This window comes from Ambystoma mexicanum, chromosome 4q, assembly GCF_040938575.1.
Source record: "Ambystoma mexicanum isolate Mex_15411 chromosome 4q, UKY_AmexF1_1, whole genome shotgun sequence".
NCBI lineage: Eukaryota > Metazoa > Chordata > Amphibia > Caudata > Ambystomatidae > Ambystoma > Ambystoma mexicanum.
In genome coordinates, this window is record NC_090928.1 from 680,336,295 (window position 1) to 680,352,739 (window position 16,445).

At 45.7% G+C, this 16,445-nt stretch overlaps 1 protein-coding gene across 1 annotated transcript in view; it reads right to left on the reverse strand.

The window, feature by feature from the left end:
• The window catches only part of NAPB (NSF attachment protein beta), a 411,568-nt gene that overhangs the window by 168,726 nt on the left and 226,397 nt on the right, over positions 1-16,445 (reverse strand). Inside the window, exons 4-5 of the mRNA XM_069608266.1 lie at positions 5,876-5,922; positions 5,693-5,770 (exon numbers count right to left, since the gene is read on the reverse strand). Of these exons, the coding sequence (XP_069464367.1) occupies positions 5,693-5,770; positions 5,876-5,922 (125 nt within the window). The remainder of the gene's footprint in view (positions 1-5,692; positions 5,771-5,875; positions 5,923-16,445) is intronic.

Consider the following 16,445-nt stretch of genomic DNA (forward strand, 5'->3'; position numbering starts at 1 on the left):
TAATACAATTCAAGGTGTTACACAGGTATGATCACACTCCGGTCAGACTACACCATATGTTTAGCGAGCTTCCTTCCAGCTGCCCTAGATGCGGGGCAGACCATGCTCCCTACATCCATATGATCTGGAGCTGCCCGCGGCTCACGCAATATTGTACCGAAATATGCACCACATTGTCTGCCATTCTAGATCACACCATAGATTCATCCCCAATGCAATGTCTCTTCCACGACTTCCCCCAACTGGGTCGTGTTTTGAAAAAACTGGCTGGACTTGCAAGATACTAGCTGTACACTGCATCCTGATGAACTGTCTCCGCCCCAGAACACCCACGTATACACGACAGTCACATGGGCACACGACACCAAGGAGGCCTGGGGAGCGCTGCAACATCCGCACTCAAGGCCAAGAGACATTTGGCGGAAATTTCGTAATTGCATGTCTGCCACAACCTCGAACTCGGACACCGAATCCCCCACCTCTGCCCTTTCTCCGCACAAGGGTCACCCCATGAACGACGAGGCCTAAACTCTATACCCACTCCATCAACCAGTTCCCTGACCCTCCGGATGCACCCGAAAACCAGCACTGTACTGTGTAATATGCATTTTTGTAATGTTATGTCATGCTGTTATGTTGTGAGCATCTCTGTCGTTTTGTGTTGTCAAGTCGAATAAATAAAGGTTAAAAAAAAAAAAAAAAAAAGCAGGTCTTCGTGTCTCACCAACAGCTGGTGGACACTACTGTTCAGTGCCACTAAGGGATGAGAAGCCCAGGATACAGACAATATAAATCTTGGATTTCTAAGCTCAAATAGTTGGCACCCATGACAGAGCATGCAACACACTGAGATATCAGTACATTGCATAAAATGGGTAATGTTATTTTATGCAAGCCAGGAAACCATTGTGAATCTTGCAACATACTGAGGTAACATTGGAAATTGCACCAGATAACCTTCCAAGAGCATATTTTGAAGTGTCACGTTGCACATCAGCCAGGAAACCTTGTCCCGACGCTGCATACAGGCTGAGCAAAACATACTTTTAGACAGAGGAAAATGCCAACAATGACCCACTTTTTAACTGTGTTTTCGAACCTTTCACTACAATAGGTTTTTAAAAATCAGTAATTTTAGGAAACTATTGGCACTAAATTGAAGGCTGCTTGTGCACAACATTAAAAACATATTACATTCAACAGTTACATGTGAACAAGATTTGAGTCCTTAAAATGCAACTCTCGGTTGGAAATGCATATTGTTGTCAAACTGTTGTATGCGATACCAGCTTCCTGGAGTTTAAATTTTTAGAACAGCATTCCATGCATACCATTTCTTCAGCCAATGGAGTTTAAAATTCTCTTTTTCCCCCCTTTGAGAGTGAAATGTCCTACAGGATTTTAATCAATAATTTAATTGTACGCCACCTGATGAAGATGCTGAAGGGACTCCATTGTGCCAGCACTGCATAACATAATCTATCCAGTTAGTCCAATACAAGGCATCAAAACCTGCATTGTGTGAGAGTTTAAAACTGGACTAACAGTGGCACATTTTTCTTTATCTGTTTCACGTCTTCCCTATAGCCTTCCTGCCCTTCCTTTAACCTCATTCTTTCCTCCTACATCACCTTTTCCACAATTCCCCTATGTGGCATTATCATACTTGGTTCACAATCTCTTCCTCTTATTTCTCAGCTGGTACCTCTCGCTTTCCTTGCCAAGGTGGTACCTCCATTCTCCACTGACAATCTCTTTCTCTTCTTATAGCTCTTTCAAAGTTTGCATTTGTTTCACATTCCCTTCTACTTCCCAGATATTACACCTGGTTTCCTTCACCAAGGGGGTACCCTTCTCGCTTTCTTTCCAAACCACCTCTTACTCTCTTTAAGCACTTCTAATTCATGGTCTCTTCTCAGATGGTACCCCTTGCTGCACTATCCAACCCAGTACCCTTCCTTCCCAGTAGCTCCTCATCTAATAATCCCACTCAGTCTATACTGTTGCATGCTTCCCCCAATATACCTCTTCCAGGGTTTCCTACCTACAACACTTCCCCAATAGGCATCTTTCTTATTGGAGACCCTCAAGTTGCCCAGGGTCTCCTTTTCTCCTCTGGCAAGCTCTCCCCAGGTATGCTCTTCCTTTGCCAAGTCTCTTCACTTGGTATCTTACAGGATCTGCTTTCATGCATGTTCTTAACAAGATCGACCCTCTTCTGACCAAACCTTGTTGGGGGAGGAGGGCTCTTTTTCCAACATTCCTATTGGCTTTTCTCACAGACTGACAACTTCCAACTGGGCTGGCTGTCTTTTAAATGGTGTCTGCGCCTTCCTGGAGTGTGATCAATGATAGCCTGCAACTGCGTGTTTGGGTTGTGTTGTTCATTAGCCCATGTGAATCAGGTCAAGTGGTCTCTTAGAATGTTGGCTCAAAGTAGTATAAGGGTCAGCCACCATTTTGAATTCTGCAAAGGACTGGACAGTGGCCATGCTTTCATTCCCCTTCCTGTGATTTCTCCTTCCTCAAGCTGTCTGCTCCTCTGTGTGTTTACATGTTAGGTGTTCAGATGGATGAAGCTCCAACATTTCATCTCCCACAAGGTGTTTCCAGAGGAAGGACAACAATGCTCGTTACATCTTTACATGGGAGGCATGAATTTGTTTTCTAAATCTTTAGAGAGAGGGCACCGATACATTGTACTTCTGCGGGCCTTCATATTCGTTTTCGTTGGCGGTGGTGCTGGAGAAAGCAAATTAAGAACATCTGATTTGATACTTCGTTTACTGTTTTGCTTCACAATCTTAATCTTATTTTTAGGATTTTTACAAGACCGCATGACTGCTGGACTGAGCATCTAACGCCTCTTACAGTGATGAATAGCAGACCTGCATGAAGCAAAAACTTCTAGTCTCTTTCACTACGTGTCCCAAATTTACATCGATCCACAGACACAGATTGTTCTACACAGCACCTGTATTTTTTTGCTGGTACGTTATTTCCTATACTTATAATGTTCTCTTTGCCTGAATATATTTTAGCATCCCTGATTTGGATTTCTTAATGTTCCCCTATAGATCTAAGCTGTTACTTAACATGGACACACATGCCACCATTAACTAAGTGAACCCCTTGAATACCCACAGGGTAAGAATGTCCTTATCCTACTTGTTCGAATCAAGTTAAGGTTCTCCATTTCGAATTTCCTTTATACCCATGAACAAAGCAAATTATCTGAACTACTGTTCAGTTGCTCCCTTAGCAACAATCTGTTCTACTAGGATGATTCCCTGAATGACCGTTTCTTTGAACTAACGATTGTCACATTTTGCAAGTTGATGGGGAATTATGCTATGTGCCTTGAATTATGCTACTGATAAATGTCTAAGTGTACACTTTTGAAATTAGTTGACTTCTAATTACAAACATGTTTGACTGTTTTTCTAATTAGATTGAAAAGTCTGAAATTCAATTGGCCCCTGGAAGAGAGCACATCTCGAAACGCGTTGGGCAAACTACACCTATTGATCAATAAATCATTGTGTATTAAATTATATAACTTGTTCCTACTACTTATTCTGTTTTCTCTAAATTTGAGTTATGAAAATAACCTAAAAAAAATAATTTCATAATGTACAAAACTGTTACCTAAAAATGTTTGGCTTTCTTAGCCTTCGATAGTGTGCAGGGGATGGGAGTTCCCTAATTGGGAACTTCTGTTCTTCCTATTCATTATACTGCCCATATGCCAGGGTTGTTCTTCTCCCCCGCACCTTAAGCTTTTTGAAAAAACTCTTTAGCCTATCCCATAACATATAAACCATACTCCAGTTACTCCAGGTGTGCATGTGATAGATTTCTCTTTCTTAATACCATTCTCCACTGGATGTTTTTAGCGGCATGTTCCTTTGGGAGTTCATCAGAGCGGGAGTCCTTGACCCCAAAGGGGGGGGGCATTGACTCCCAGTGACGCCCCACTTGCCTATACCCCTAGTTCGGGTATTGTGTAGTGGGCTCACCACTCTAGTCTCACAGAAGAAGTGATGGATTCACGCGATTCACAGTATGCTAACCTTCCTAGATGTTCCAAATACATTTTTGGTGATGCCTGTTAATCTTCTCTAATGCCTGTGGAAAGGTCAGACAGATATAGATAAAAAAGAAAATGGGCCAGCACATGGCCATTTATTAGACCCTGACATATGTTAATCTTATTTAAAAGAGTTCCCTCCACACCTGGACATATTCTAACAGTTGCATTTTTCTGTAACAGTGTTATTAAACTTAATAACTCAGAATACATTTCCCATTTATTCAGTTCATTCCATAGGACTTCCTATCACATAACGTTGAATAGTCTCCCCTTAATGCTCCATTTGTGGTTGCGGGGCATTTATCATCAAACTGTGCACTGTGGAGTAGCCTTTGTGAAAGTCATTCTGGATTGTAAGGATTAATATGTTGTTATAGGCCCAATTCTTTAATTACTTTGAAAGAAAAAACAGGTGCAAACTCTCTCCACAGATGGACCGATGACCTTGGTTTGAAGCAAAATGGCAAAAGCGTCAATGACCGAAATGTTGGCGCGTATGTAGAATATAGCACATCAGAGGTGGCAGGGTTTCCTGCGCAGTTTTACAATGTTCTAAGGAAGCACAAAATATGCCATTGAAATTTGTCAGATATTGCTCAGTGAGAGGTGTATGTGCCTAGAACAGTACAGGGGCCGTGTAACAAGGTGGAACGAGATGCTAGCAACATCAAGAGTTATCTGTTTTCCTAATGTAAAATAAAGTGAGCTATAAAATGAGTGTCGCAACGAGGCATTATGAGGTGACAAGGTGAGAAGGCGTCTCATAGGATTGGATGACGTGAATGCATTGCTAATCTGTAATGTCATATCAAGGGTAAAGCAACAAGGTGTTGCAAGTTGGCGATATGCAAATTGATGAGCAGCAAGCTGTTGCAGGATGCAAGCATTGATATGAATTCTCATTGTAGGACTTCCCCGTATTGAGGACAGTCAGACTATGTGTCATCCAGTGAGTGGTGGATCTGTTGACTATCCACTATGGCGGAGTGCGATATTGGGTCCGGGTGTCTTGGTGGTCCCCGTTTTCCTATAGTTGGTTGGGACCACTTATCAGATTCCATTTGCACATGGTCTGTTATTAGGTGGCAGGGTACTATTTGCTCCAGTTACCCACCTTGCTATCTTTCCATAGGAGATGGCTCAGGCATGTCTTACATGCATGGGTGTGAGGTTTCGTCTGTGTATACACAGTAGGCAATAATTGGATGGTTCCACAGCAAGCCATGCAGAGGATGACTTTGCTTCGGCATACCCCTGTTGGTTTTAGTGCGTAATTGTTGGTGATATGCCCTTATGGGTTGAGTGGATGGGTGATGCATTGGTAGGTATGGAGTTGTGTGCTACTTGGCTTCCGCTTCCACTCCCTGTGTATGGATATGCCTGCCTGTATGATGTCAGCGTGTGTTGAGTCATGGATGGAATGTGTGCTTGTAAGCAGAAAGTTTGTACCTTTGGTGTTCCACTAGTGACCTTTGAGTTACCTGGGTGATGGGCTCCGGTGGATCCTCTTACATTTACTTTAATCTCATGTATTACTTAACTTAATAAAAGGGACTCACCTGAAGTACTTGCTTTAATGTTTCAAATATATTACCTTACCTTTTCTATATCTACCATCTCAGTTTCATAGATTTCTGCAATGGTTATGTGGTGCTTGGCTGCAATAGTGAATCTTCCCTGTGAAAAGTAAAACATTGAATTGCATTACCAGTAAAAGAAATTATGCAAATTAATGTTAGAAGTCTGTATGTGCACTTAGAGGTAATAACTATAAATTCTTACCATATCTGTGTATATATCGATGGCTGCATTTAAGCAGTTGATGGCCTCTGTTGCGTAAGCATTTAAGAAAAACATTTCTTTTATGTTTCATCATAACTTGCTTTGCTTTCATATCTACATTCGTCAATTACAAATTCAGGATAATTGATTAAAACAAACCCATGTGCCCGATGTGATTTTTAATGGAGGACAGAAAATGAAAAAGTATCCTTATTGATGAAGTCATTTTGATATGTGCCCTAATACTTGCAGAACATATATCAAGTTTTCTTAGCAGCACATGACAAATTGAGAAAAAGGATCAGATGCTTTTCGAGCTATATTTTAAACAGAGCGATACATTATAGCACTTTCTACCAGAGAATTTTCCGCTTGTAGCACTTCAAATTGGTGCCTTTTATTAACCATATCACTGGTACACAAATGCATTAGCATGCACACTTGGGATTTTTCGAACATGTAACCCACAGATCACATAGATCTCATTAGCCAGCACCCCCCTTAAGAAGTAGAGTTTCTCCTTTGTTTTTATTGTTAATGTGTTATGGTTACACAAGTTAATCTTTCACATAGTTAAACAAAAATCATGATAACACATTTCATTACATAGATCAATAACATTGCATTCAAGGTATGAGTTCATTAAAAATAAAAAACACCAGCAAGACTCTAGAACGCTCTTCAAAGCAGTTTAAAACGAGAAAGCGTACAGGGACTTGCCTTAGTATAAACTCTTATCTTAGCGAGTATAGATTAATGTTCCTTAAAAATCTGAGCATAGCCAAGGTCAAAGAGGTCTTGTGTCCTCTTGATAGGGCGTCCAAAAATTCCCCAGTCAACAGCCATCGGACATCATGTGTAAAACTACCAAACACATGAGATTCTAAAAAATAGCTAATGCCGGCATACTATCAATATAAGGTTTTGATTTTGTACTTCCTCTTTTCAGTCACACAAACTACAATTATTAAGAATCCCCTTGACCTTTGAACGTGAGGCCAATACTTCAGGGAGCAAATTCAACCTAAAACATGGGACGATGTACCTCCACTATGGATTAGGGGATTTTTTCAAATACGAAGGTACAACTCCCAATAGTTTATCTCCCTTGGAAAGGCTGTTATAGAGGGAATAAGCATGCACCTTATCAATGGTTTGAATCCAATAAGCACAGAACAATGCTTTTTTTTTAACCATAGTTGGGTGAGTTCTCAATCGAACGGGCCCGTTTTGCCAGTAGTTCATATGCACTTAATATCCTTGAATATTGAGCCTGGAGTGGGAACCCGAATCTTTTGGTACAGTGTAAGGACCTTTCAATGGTACCGTCCTCCAAGAATCAATGCCAAACTCAAATCTTAACCCGGATATAACCAAATAGCCTTTTTCCATATGCGTCCTTCTACAAGGTCCCAGGCCATATCTCTTACTTTATGCAGAATTTCCATTTTGTATAAAATAACAGGAGCCACTTTTGTTTTATCGAACTCAATTAAGGGCAAGACAGAAAATGTACAGAATGCATTGTTTAATCTTTTCATTTGTATTGCAAAAAGATTAGCTCTAGATTTTAGTCACAGGGGGATCATCACGGGTAGGGCCAGATGGGAATAATGCAGCTATTACCGCTGCATTACTGCTTTGCCAAATCTCGAGTTTGGGCGGAAAGTGGGAGATTTACCTCCAGCTTTTGGCTAGAGGTAAATCTCTTCACTTTCCGCCCATTTCCCACACTATTACCACAGCGCTAATGGTGCCATGGCAATAGTGCTCAGAATGTACCATTGGGTCAATGGGGACTTACTGCTCCCTGCAACTCTGAATCCGGCAGTAATGGAGCCGGGCCGAGGTGCGGTGATGCAATTTGCATTGGCGGTTTCCCGGTAGATTTACCGCCAAGATTGTAATAGAGGCTATAGTGGCTATCTGATTAGGGGTTGCGTTAAAATCAAAACCCAAATATTTTAAATGTGTAACTGGAATAAGAGTAGTGCCGTTTATTGACCATTTCAAATTAAAAAGCCTTCTGCCGTACTTGTTGAATCGAATCAGTCGTTTTTTCAGTTTATAACAAGATCACTGTCTGATGCATAGATTGCTACAGCGTCAATAAAACGAAGTCCCAGCTGGATAGGGTCTGCTAGGACAACGTCATCCGTGTATGCCAACCAGGTCACACGAAGAGTATGAAGTTGAGCACTTGCTCGAGCCACTGATGTTAAACATTGTTCGATATCTGCAAGGTAAAATTAAATAGGCAAGGTGAAAGAATGCATCTCTGTAGAAGGCCCCAGTGGACTCAAAACTTTACAGTCCAAGAGTCCTGTCTGTTTAGCTTAACATGAAGTGAGCTGTTCTCGTGGAGGTGTAGCAAATCCGGATTCCTCCAGGCCTTCAACTTGGATCAGAATAAAGACTGGTTAACCAGGTTGAAGGGCAGGGAGAAACGGATTGCCGCCACATATAGCACCAAGCCTTCTCTTGCAGACAACTCATAGTCCATTAAGGAGCGTACCAGTGCCTTTTCTGAAACCGGTTTGGTATTTACACATCTTCCCTATGGAATTCACCCATGCTTCTAATTCCATTAGCACCAATGACACAAACATTTAGGCATCTGCGTCAAATTAGCGGGATTGTACCATCACCCTCTTGGAACATTGGGAGAATAACAGATGTTTCCAAGTAGAAGGGGTGTTCTTTGTGGCTAGGATGTTACTGAATAATAAATAAAGAATATTCTCCCATAGTTTTATATCTCATTTTAAAATACTACTAAGGCCATTTAGGCCCAAAGCTCTACATTGTGTTTGAATAGCTCTATCTAAATTCTGTAAATCAGAATTAAGATGCCAATCCGTATTATTACAAGTATGCAAGTACGTTTTATCAGGGATCGTATACAAGTCGAGAAAACGCGATGTCCCGGAACTCTCTGAAACAGGATTACATTGTAAGATGTCTTGGCCTTGGTGAGTACATTTACTAGAGACCAAAAGTTACGTGAACTCTTTGTTGTCACTGCCCTCAACATACGTTCCCCATCTTTTTGAGCTGTATGATGAAGGTGGGGTTTTTTGTACCGTTATTTGATTAATCTAACTTTTGCAATACTTTTTTGTTATCTCAGTGAACGCCTCCATTCCTTTTACTTCTCGCAAATTAACAATCAGGGGAATGACTATGCCAGAGTCTCAGACTACTACATTGGTCTGAACAGTTCCCTACAGGCCATATAAAGCAAGTGAAATTAGAAGAGTTCAGAGTTTCTATATTTGTTGCCAATGTGGATTGTCAAAAAATTAGTTCAGACCAGTGGTGTGCCCTGGGTTGACATGTGCTACTCCTGGAATCTGATTGGCCACCCTACGTGCCACCTTTTTAATCCTAAATCATGATCATTATTGTGTGTGTGCGCTCGTACTTCATGCCACCCCTGCATAAGTCAGTGCCCAACTTGGACCACCACAGTCAAAAGGAGTCTGGACATGCAACTGGTTCAGATGTTCCAAAATGAACTTCGCCTCTCCAAAAGGACTTAATCATTCTATTGTTTTTTAAACAATTTTTATTATTTTAAACATGCACACCAAACATTACAACTTTTTACGACGTTCATAATCAATATCAAAACATATTATACAGTGTTTTTCCTCGGTCCTCCCCCCTCCCTCCCCACAAACTCGAGCCGTCTCATTCATGCCATCTAAGTGAGCGTTTTCAGGAATCTCAGTATTTGTCGACTCGTCTGAGTCTTCTGTTCCACGATTGGCCTGGTGGGGGTTTGCCATTGAGGTCACCAGTTGCCTCCAGGCTATCAGGGGGCCCACTTCCTCCTCTCCCCCCTGGTAACAGCTTCAAACCATACCGCAGTTTCTGCATCAGCCCATTTCAAGAGGTCCGCCCACCAAATCTCCACTCTAGGCCTATGGGCCGCTTTCCAACACATAGCGATTCTACGCTTGGCCAAGATATAGGCCAGATCCTTCATTTTACAGATATGCTTTGAAGTACGTGGCCTGGGCAAACTCCCAAGCATGCATGCCCAAGCAGACTCCACGTCAAGCACCACTCCCCCGCTGGCCATTCTCGTCTATTTCTTCCCAGAATCTCTGCACCTCAGGGCAAGCCCAGAACATGTGCAGCAGCTCTGCTTCCTCCTCCCCGCACCTGGGGCATTTCTGTATTTGAGTCTCGCATTCCGGGACACCTTTTTATGGCACCTTTGAGCTCTACCCCACTGTGCCTCTGTCATGGGTTCTCCTACCTCAGCTGGAGCAGCTCCTTCCCTGCCTTCGCTCTCAGGAGCTCATATATCCTGGATATCTCATGCCCACCCTCCGAGACATCATACATAATTTCCATGGTGGCATCAGGTTCTTCCGCCAACGCCGTCTCAGGCCACCTCTCCCGCACCAGTTTCATGAGCCTAATGTGAAGTAATGTATTGGCCTTCATGCACCCCGGTCTCCTCCTGAAGCCTCTGAAATTCCAGTGCCTCCCCTTCCTGCCATATATCTCCAAGGGTGGCCAGGCCCACCGGTTCCCAGCATCTCCGGACCACTTTAGACAGTTGGGAGTCATCCCCGCATAGCACCACCAGCAGGAACTGCTGGGAAAGCGGATCTGGGTCACCCACCGTTCTCCATGCCCTGCGCCAAACTTCCCAGCCCAACTCCAATAGTCTCCCCATCCCCACCACTTACGTTTTATGCAGCCACACTGTCTCTTTCAGAAAGTATGGAGCCGAAATACCTTGCAAAAGCCTAGCTTCTGCCGAGTCCTCTGCAGACAACCACCTAGCCACATGCAACAGCTGTCCCGCCAAGTAATGCAGATCAAAAATTCGGCAGGTTTATGCCCCCCTTATGACATGTATTCTGTAGTTTCCACGGGGCCACCCTATTCCTGGAGTTGCCCCATATGAAGCCCCTGCACATGCCATGGAGTCCCACAAAGAAGCGTCTGGGATCAAGTACGGACATTCACAAAAAAATGCAAGAGTCTGGGCAAAACCACAATTTTTAGCAGAGCTGCTCTCCCCATCATGGCTAAGGGTAATCTAGACCAGAACGCCATGCTATTCTTGATTCCATCAATTGCTTTCCCTGTATTGTGTTTGTACTCCGTCTCTATCCTATGGTAAATGCTTACGCCCAGATACCCGAATGTCACGGTCTGCCAGGGTATCTGCAGGATGGGTAGCCTCTCCAATGGGGTACTCTTACACCTTCCCAAGGGGAACAAACTAGAATTCCCGGGGTTCACCGATATGCCCGAGAGGGTGGCATAGAGATCCATCACCTCCAGCACATGTTGCAGGTTCTCCTCCGGGTAGCGCAAGTAGACGAGCATGTCATCTGCATTCAGTGATATCAGGTGTGTGCCCCCTATCGTACGAATCCCCACCTCCCGGTATTGTTGCCGCAGGCATATTGCCAGCGGCTCTAATGTCAGGATGTATAACATGGGTGACTAAGGCCATCCCTGTCTGGTCCCCCAACTGAGTTGCCATTTATCTGAAATTATGGTTCCTGCTTTAACACGCAATTGGGGAGCTATATAACATCTGGACCCACCTGATATAACCTGGTCCCATTCCCTATCCCTTCAGGGTCGCTTTCAACCATGGCCACGGCACTGAGTCAAAGGCTTTAACCGCGTCCAGTGACACGATAGCCAACTCGCCCGAGTCTCCCTCGGTTTGGTCAATGATATGGTGCAGCCTCCTGTGGTTGTCTGTGATATTTCTACCAGGGACATAACCTGTTAGGTCTGGGTGTATCAACTTGCCAATTACCCTCTTTAGTCTGTTGTCTAGCACTGCCGTGAGTATTTTTCTGTCCTGATTGAGCATGGCCAAGGGCCTATAGGACCCACATTCCACGTCCGGCTTGCCTGGTTTCAGGAGCGGGATGATCACTGCCTCATGGAGGAACGCCAGCAGTTCCCCCTGCTCATAGGCTTCATTAAACATGGCCAGCAGCGGCTGGAGTAGCTCCTGCTTATACGTTTTATAAAACTCACTGGGTAACCCATTCTACCCGGGCGCTTTACATGTGGGCAGGTGCTGGATCACCGCCTCCAGTTCATCCGAGGTGATGGGGCGTCTAGATCTGCGCGTTCTAGGTCATCTAAGGTGGGCAGCTCTATATCCTCTATTGTTTCCAGTATTTCATGGCTCATATCCTCTCCTGTTTCCTCACATAATCGTCTGTAATACTTGAGGAACTCCTAGTTTACCCCCTCCTGGGTATTACAGATTTGACCTTCCGCGTCCCTGACCTCTCTGATCACCGAGCGGGGGGGGTTCATTTTTGTATAATCAGGCCAGTAATCTACCCGGCTTATTCTCCCCCTGCATGTAGCCTCTGTGTATTTCTTATAATTTAGTTTGCATAGACTGTCCCAGAGTTCACTACAAGTCATCTGTAAGTCCTTTATCTTGACGCTGTTCTCTCGGGTGATCCCCTCACTTTGTATTAGGCCCTCTAGCTCTCTTTCTGTTTCTTGCAGTTCCCGTTCAATACCCCCTTGGAGCCCTTTGGATTTAGATATAGCTACCCCACGCACCACCACCTTAAATGCCTCCCATACCATTCCCACAGAACGTATACTGCCTTTATTAATTTCAAAATATTCCTCAATGGCCTCCCTCCGATCCTCTCGGAATCCCCCATCCTGTAAAGCCTCAGTTCTGACACTCCATGGCGAGTGGTCGGCTAATCCCCGGGCTTTGTATTCCGCGCCCACCAGTTCTCCAACTATCTCGGCGGCGGCAAACACATAATCCAGCCTCGTGTGCAGGTCATGTGGTGCTGCATAGTGCGAGTATTGCCTATCCGTTGGGTGTAGCCGTCTCCACACATCCACTAGGCCGAGGTCCGTCAACAGTGCCCTCAGCGCTTTAGCTGCTGGCGCCGGCTTTTCTGATTAGTCGTCCGACCTGTCTATCCTGGGGTTCAGGGTGCAATTGAAGTCTCCTCCCCACACCATCGCACCACCCACCAGGGGGCTGATTTTACTATACAGGCACCTAAAATATGCCGCTCTATCATGATTAGGGGCATACAAATTTATGATGTTCACCTCCCTATTCTCCAGGAGTCCCGCCACCATTCTGCCCTCTGGGTCTATTGTCGAGCTGAGCAACTGAAACGGCACGTGCGGTGCCACCCAAGTGAACACCCCTCTTGCATATGCCGAGTATGTGGTACCTGTGACATTACCCTTCCATTTTCTCCTGACTACCTCCAACTTCTCCTTGGTGAGGTGGGTCTCCTGTAGCAAGGCTATGTCAATAAGCATCCTCTTTAGATATATCATCACTTTGTTGCATTTCAGATAACTATTGAGGCTCCACACATTCCAGGTCATCACTCTGAGATTACCCGATGCCATCTACTCGACATACTCCCCACCCACCTCCCCCTCCAATGTCTTCCCCGATGGCCCGTTGTCCGACTCGTTTCCCTCCCAACCTCAACAACTCCCCGACCCTTCCCCAACTCCGTCCCACTGCACACAACCCTTCCACTCCTTCCACCCTACCCAGCCCCAACAAATGCCTAGCTCCATCCCTGGATCTCAGGCTCACCCGCGTCTGTTCCTATCTCGTAACTAGGACCCCGCGTCTGTTCCTATCTCGAGGACTAGGACCCCGCGTCTGTTCCTATCTCGAGGACTAGGACCCCGCGGGGCGTCACCGGTCTAACAGTGACCTAACTAAACATACTACTAAGGGGTGCAAGGATTGACCCCCAGGAGCTCCCGCTCACCCGACTAGGATTATTGCATTTCACGGATCCCGCCGGCACATATTTGCTGCAACACATTCCCCACAAGCTTTTTTTCTTTTTTTTTTTTAAACGCTATATTCAAGTCCCAAAGTCTTAGCTATGTCACTAGAGTTGACCCATTTGCGCACTAGTTATCTTCTGCGACTCCCGTCTGGACATCCGGTTCCTGAGGGTGACCATGCATGTCCAGCCATTCCATTGCATCTCTCGCTGTCTCGAAAAACAGGGTTTTGCTCTTGTAGAACACTTTCAGTTTGGCTGGGTAGAGCAGCATATAACAGTGGCCTTCAATCTCCTTTTCACCGCCCCATAGTTCATCCTGCTGCGCTGTATGTGCAAAGTATAATCCGGGTACGCTGTGATTTTCGCAGGCCCCCTTTCGATCGTTCCTCCCCACTGGAAAAATTCAAGCATCTTCTCCCGATCTCGGTAATTCAGAATCTTTGCAATCAGCGGCCGCAGGGGAGGGGGGGCTTCCTGGGGGCGGTCTCCTCGTCAAGGCCCTGTGCGCCCTCTCAACTGCAAACCCCTAGGTCAGTGCTCCGCCATTTATCTCCTGCAGGACCATGGTTTCCACATATTCCGTCGGGTTAGGTCCCTTCATTCCTTCCGGTAGGCCAACAATACGAATGTTATTGCGCCGGGCGCACCCTTCTGCCTCCTCCGCCCTGCTCTCCAGGTTGCCTACCCGCTGCACAAGGGCATGGAGTTCCGATCCATGGGCGGCACATGCCGCTGTGTTTGGGGCCACTTCCTTTTCCAGGTTTCTAGTGCACTCTGCAAGCGTCCGCACGTCCTCAGCGAATTAACTTCCTCCTGGACCGCTCCGATCTTGAGGTCCAGGCCCTCTTTCAGTTTGGTCATTGCCAGGCCCAGTTTGGTTTCCCAGGCCACTTTCAGGTCAGCTATCGCCGCCAGCACTTCCTGAATCATGCCCGGTGTCTCCGCTGCTGCCGTGGTAGTATCTTTGCTTTTGCCCCCCTCTGCACTTAGCATAGGCCTCCAGCGTGTGCTGTTTATTCCTGGGTCTGACAATTTACAAGACGCCATGCTATATTGTCCAGGCGTAAGCCAGCAATACCACCCTATGTGCAGAAAGTCCACGTGGCGCCAGGCCACTCTTGGCGTTTCAGGGGCCGTTACAGCTGTGTTCGGGTGTGCCCTTATTGCTTGCCCCCATCCAAAATGGGCTGCGCCCTCCGACGTATCTGCGCTCCCGCCGTGTAGCGCTGCCTGTCTCTACTGTGGTACTTCAGTATCCAGTGGTCATGCGCACCCAGTGGCCCACCGCACTCCCCCTTCGACACTTCATCGGCCCCGAGGCCGTCCAGACCAAGGTGTTGCCCTCACACTCCTAAGTTGAGGAGTCAGCCTTATGTTGTATCTGGAGACCAGCAAGTGCCCCGGGTTGGTCTCCTCTACTGTCTCGCTTCTGTGAGTAATGCATCCAATTCTCCCAGGAGGTGGCACCCCAGAGTGTGCCTGGTCCCCTATGTACTGGCACGCCTCACAGCACTGGCCACCAGACTTTCCACGGGCAGCACGGCTTGCTGTATTATGGGTCGTGTGGGGCTTCTGTGTTGAGCTATAGGTAGCCCCTTTAATGTACAAATCAGGTCTCCAGTGTTCATGTGTACTGCCACTGCCGCTCTTTCCCCTCCTCCAGTCCCAGGGACCGCTGCAACCTTGTAGCCAGCCTGTTCGCCGGCACCATTCGCCAAGCGCAGCGCTCGTTCACTTCTCCACTCAGAGCTTCTGATACAATGCGTCTCCAGCGGCTTCCACCGACGTCGCTCGCACTGCACCGCGGGCCCGGCGCCCGCCGCCAGTTAACTTATGATCTGCAGATCTTGTCAGCCCCAAGCCGTGTGTGCGACCGCTCCGGGTGCACACGTCCCCTTGCTGTGCCGTGTAGCTGCTCTCCTCAGCCCCCAAAGCTGCGACCAAAAGCAGGGGTGTTTGTCCACGCTGGCAGGCATCCGCGCACGCACTTTTCCCAAAGGATCAACACAGGATCAGAGGAGCTCCTCCGGAGTACGTCCTCTTACATGGCCACTTTAGCCACGCTCCCCCTAAACATTCTATTGTTTTGTTGATTTGTGAGCAAATTCATATGATCACTTCACCTCATGCTTTACCTTTAAATCATCTGACAAAACATTATGATCTATGTCTCTTATCCTAATATTCACACACAAGTTAAATAAACCTGGTGTTAGAATTAAGAAATCAATAGTGCTTTTTAGAGTACCTGATTTTCAAGTATGGCGACATTCCAGTTCTCCCTTAATAAATCCATTTGCCATCATAAGATCCCATTCTTTAAAAAAGGTTTGCCACGGTTTCTCATATCTATGTTGAGGGGCCCAGCCTACCTTTCTTCCTTCGACAGTATTACATGCTGCATTGAAATTCTCACTTAAAAGAAAGTCATCTCCACACAGATCAGCCAAATAGATTAAGGACTTTGGTCAGGGCAAACAAAAATACATCAAGATTGGAACTCAAAGGGTTCCAGTATATATCTATCACAAGGAAGGACTTACATGGGGTGTCTCCTTTCAGAAATCCTAGTTTCTAATAGCCCTGGGGTATCAATTCAAATGTATCCACCATTGTCTCCAGAAGGGGGTCACCTCTATAAGGTGTCACCAATTGTTGGATAGTCGTGTTCCCGTCCAATACAATTTCAGAAGTCAACCATACTGCCTGTAAACAAAAGAATACTAAAGTGTTCCAAAAATATTGACCATCTCAAGGATTACGGAAAC